General features: G+C 34.0%; 1 protein-coding gene across 1 annotated transcript; it reads left to right on the forward strand.

Annotated features, from left to right (window-relative positions):
* Nucleotides 1–543: 543 nt before the first annotated feature.
* LOC149677304 (uncharacterized) lies at nt 544–1,421 on the forward strand. The gene is made up of 2 exons (XM_089837283.1): nt 544–1,259; nt 1,334–1,421. The coding sequence occupies exons 1-2, from the start codon at nt 892–894 to the stop codon at nt 1,404–1,406; spliced, it is 441 nt and encodes a 146-aa protein (XP_089693409.1). The 5' UTR covers nt 544–891; the 3' UTR covers nt 1,407–1,421.
* Nucleotides 1,422–2,779: the final 1,358 nt, after the last annotated feature.

A 2,779-nucleotide genomic window follows, 5' to 3' on the forward strand; every position in this document is an offset into this window, starting at 1 on the left:
ATAAACGATTTAGTGAATATCCCTTCGATTATTTTAAAATCGGCAACGATTTAGTGAATTTCCCCTCGACTTCCTTTTAATATTACTTACCTGCGATTGCCAAGTCACGATATTTTTGATACGAACAAAGATTTATAATAATGATAGAGTCAAAGAATATTGGTTATTAACTAGGAAAAGGACTTAATTTATAACATAATTGTTCAATTGGCGATTGAATGAGATCAAAAGGCAGACTTGGCTCTACATGGGATCTCAGAACGTTTTACAGCGGAAAGGGCACGAGGCGAGGCTTGGCCCATTTTTGTACATGTTAATGTTTTTCATAGGATGCATTTTACTTTCTATTAAAAATATACAGTTAGGTTTGAGTATTCGGCTCTATAAGGAGAATAAAATATACTGAAAATCGATGATCGCTGATAAAATAAAACTAGTATTGAGACCTAACAAAATGTGTTAGTTAATTGACTATAACCCAAGGGATTGAGCATAGCACGAAGAAATCATCATTCTCGAAATCGACATACATACACAAATATACACACAGACACGCCCAGTGTAATACCTCTCCATGACGTCATCGTCACTCGGAATGGTAAAGAGTGAGATAAAAAAATCTGTTTTATCAGGGTTTTTTTAAAGGCATAATGAAATGGTCAGACAGTTTTTTCATCGATTTATAATCACATAAAAATCAATAACGAAATTTAGTGAAACCTTTATAGATAAAAGCGATAAAAAAGGTCCCCCCCTTTACCGAGTTGAAATGATAGGCGTTTCGTATGTTATCAAATTATTTTAGCTGCTAGGCCATTTAGAGAAGGTTGTTTAAGTTTTAACAGGAGCTAATATGGTTTTCGAAGCCGGACATAAGAAAATAGGAAATAGATGATAGCAAGGAGCTTGTACCAACGGTACCTAAATTTACAAGTGCCCCTCGATCAGATTCACAAAATTGTTCATTTTCGAGAAATAGCGAAGGAATTGGGCGTTAGTTCAAGAAGTCAAGAAAATGCAGCAAAAATGTTTAGAGGAAGATTCATAAACGATTATAAGAGTAGTGACCCAACGGAAGAAGAAGGACTGAAAACGATTTTTATGAAATTAGTTAATTCAACAACTACCGAAGCTGACCCTTCTGAATCAACATCAAATGAAATTCAAACAAGATGGGGAGATTTATTGAAAGAAAATTATACGCCCAAGTCAGGCATGGCATCAAATACCGCATCTAGATTGTCAAATTTCAGTCCTAAGTTTGTATAAATTATTTAATTGTATTGTAAATCTGTTAAATCTATAAGTTAATTTTATTTTATTTTTCTTTTAGTTGTCAGTCAACTCCCGTTAAAGAACAAGATGAAAGGAACAATTGGGTAAGTTGGTTTTTTTTAGCAGCTTAACAATAAAATTAGTAAAATTACACTGTATTTCCACCAATTAGGATGAAGAAGATTTAATGGCGGATAATTTAACCCTAACTGGTCCTGAAATCACAGTTTCAAATATGACAGGCTCTCATGTCCCATTGCCCAATCAGATCTGAATCTCTTATGTCTTTTCTTAAACATGAAGAGGAGGCAAAAGCAACGCCATGATTTTAGTTATTTTTATTTATCACTTTTATTAATTCATTTGTTTGTTTATATTTTTAATTGTCTGTAATTTTTGTACAAAATTTAGTTCTTTGCTTTTGATAACTTTGCATGTCTTTAGAATAAATTCAATTGTTCAAAGTAAAATATTGATTTTTATTAAGAGAGGGTGGTCCTAAATAGTGTTCCTGGCTTTTTTAAGTCCAAAACTTGGGCCTAAATAGAAACAGCCTTTTATTAATGAAGTCTTAAGGCACCATCTCGATTAAATCCGCTACATTTTTCAATATAATAAATAACTAAATCTAACAGAAGAGGATGTTTGCGCCATTCTTCAAAGGGTTCTAATTCTACATAACTTTCCATGTTGGTGAAATGTTCTTTTTTTTTTTTTTTTTGGAGGTTTCAATGCAAGCGGGTCAGAGGACCTCGGCAAGGATGTGATTAGTCAGGTTTCATTATGTGTGTAAGCAGGGGAAGGAAATGAGGTTTACTTGGGAGGTGACGGATGGGGTGTGGGGGTCAAGTCACCTCCGGCGGACACGGGGCAGTCGGCACCTATAGGGTAGGATCGCCGACATGTGTCTTATTCCCTCAAACTTTGCCTCCCAGAAGCTTAGCTTACAGGAGTACGCCACACTCCCGGCTGTTGGTGAAAATTACAGCAACCAATTTTTCAGAGTAGAAAATGACGGGTAAACTGTTCCATAGCGGCTCTTTGGTGACACGTGACCTGAGTTTAATAAACACTTGCAGTTTGTTTCCATAAGTCATTTAGAATGTTTTAGCAGACGATGCATGGGAGAATATCTACTATTTTAGAATTTGGGGTAATTCGGCAAAAGTTCGGCAAAAATAACTTCGGGGTAAAATAGTGTTTCACCCCATAATATATTGCCGAAAAACCCCTGTTTTACCCCAAACTTTTGAATTTCCTCAATATTAATGTATTATAAAGATAATATAAATTAATTTCAGTGTTTAATAGTAAAAAAGGGATTTACCAGCTTATAGCTTAGTTTTAATCTTAATTTTGTAGTTTAATTAAAAGTTATTTTAATTTTTGTCCCAAAAATGTACGTTTTTGGTCTAATTTTATATTAATTATATTTAATTATGTGGAAATTAATGCTGGATTGTGGTTCGGCAGAGTAGATTTAGATAATAAATTGAGATTCAAT

Source organism: Phalangium opilio, unplaced genomic scaffold, assembly GCF_054372755.1.
Source record: "Phalangium opilio isolate 3A_F unplaced genomic scaffold, DU_Popi_V2 ptg000043l_1, whole genome shotgun sequence".
In the NCBI taxonomy this organism is placed as follows: domain Eukaryota; kingdom Metazoa; phylum Arthropoda; class Arachnida; order Opiliones; family Phalangiidae; genus Phalangium; species Phalangium opilio.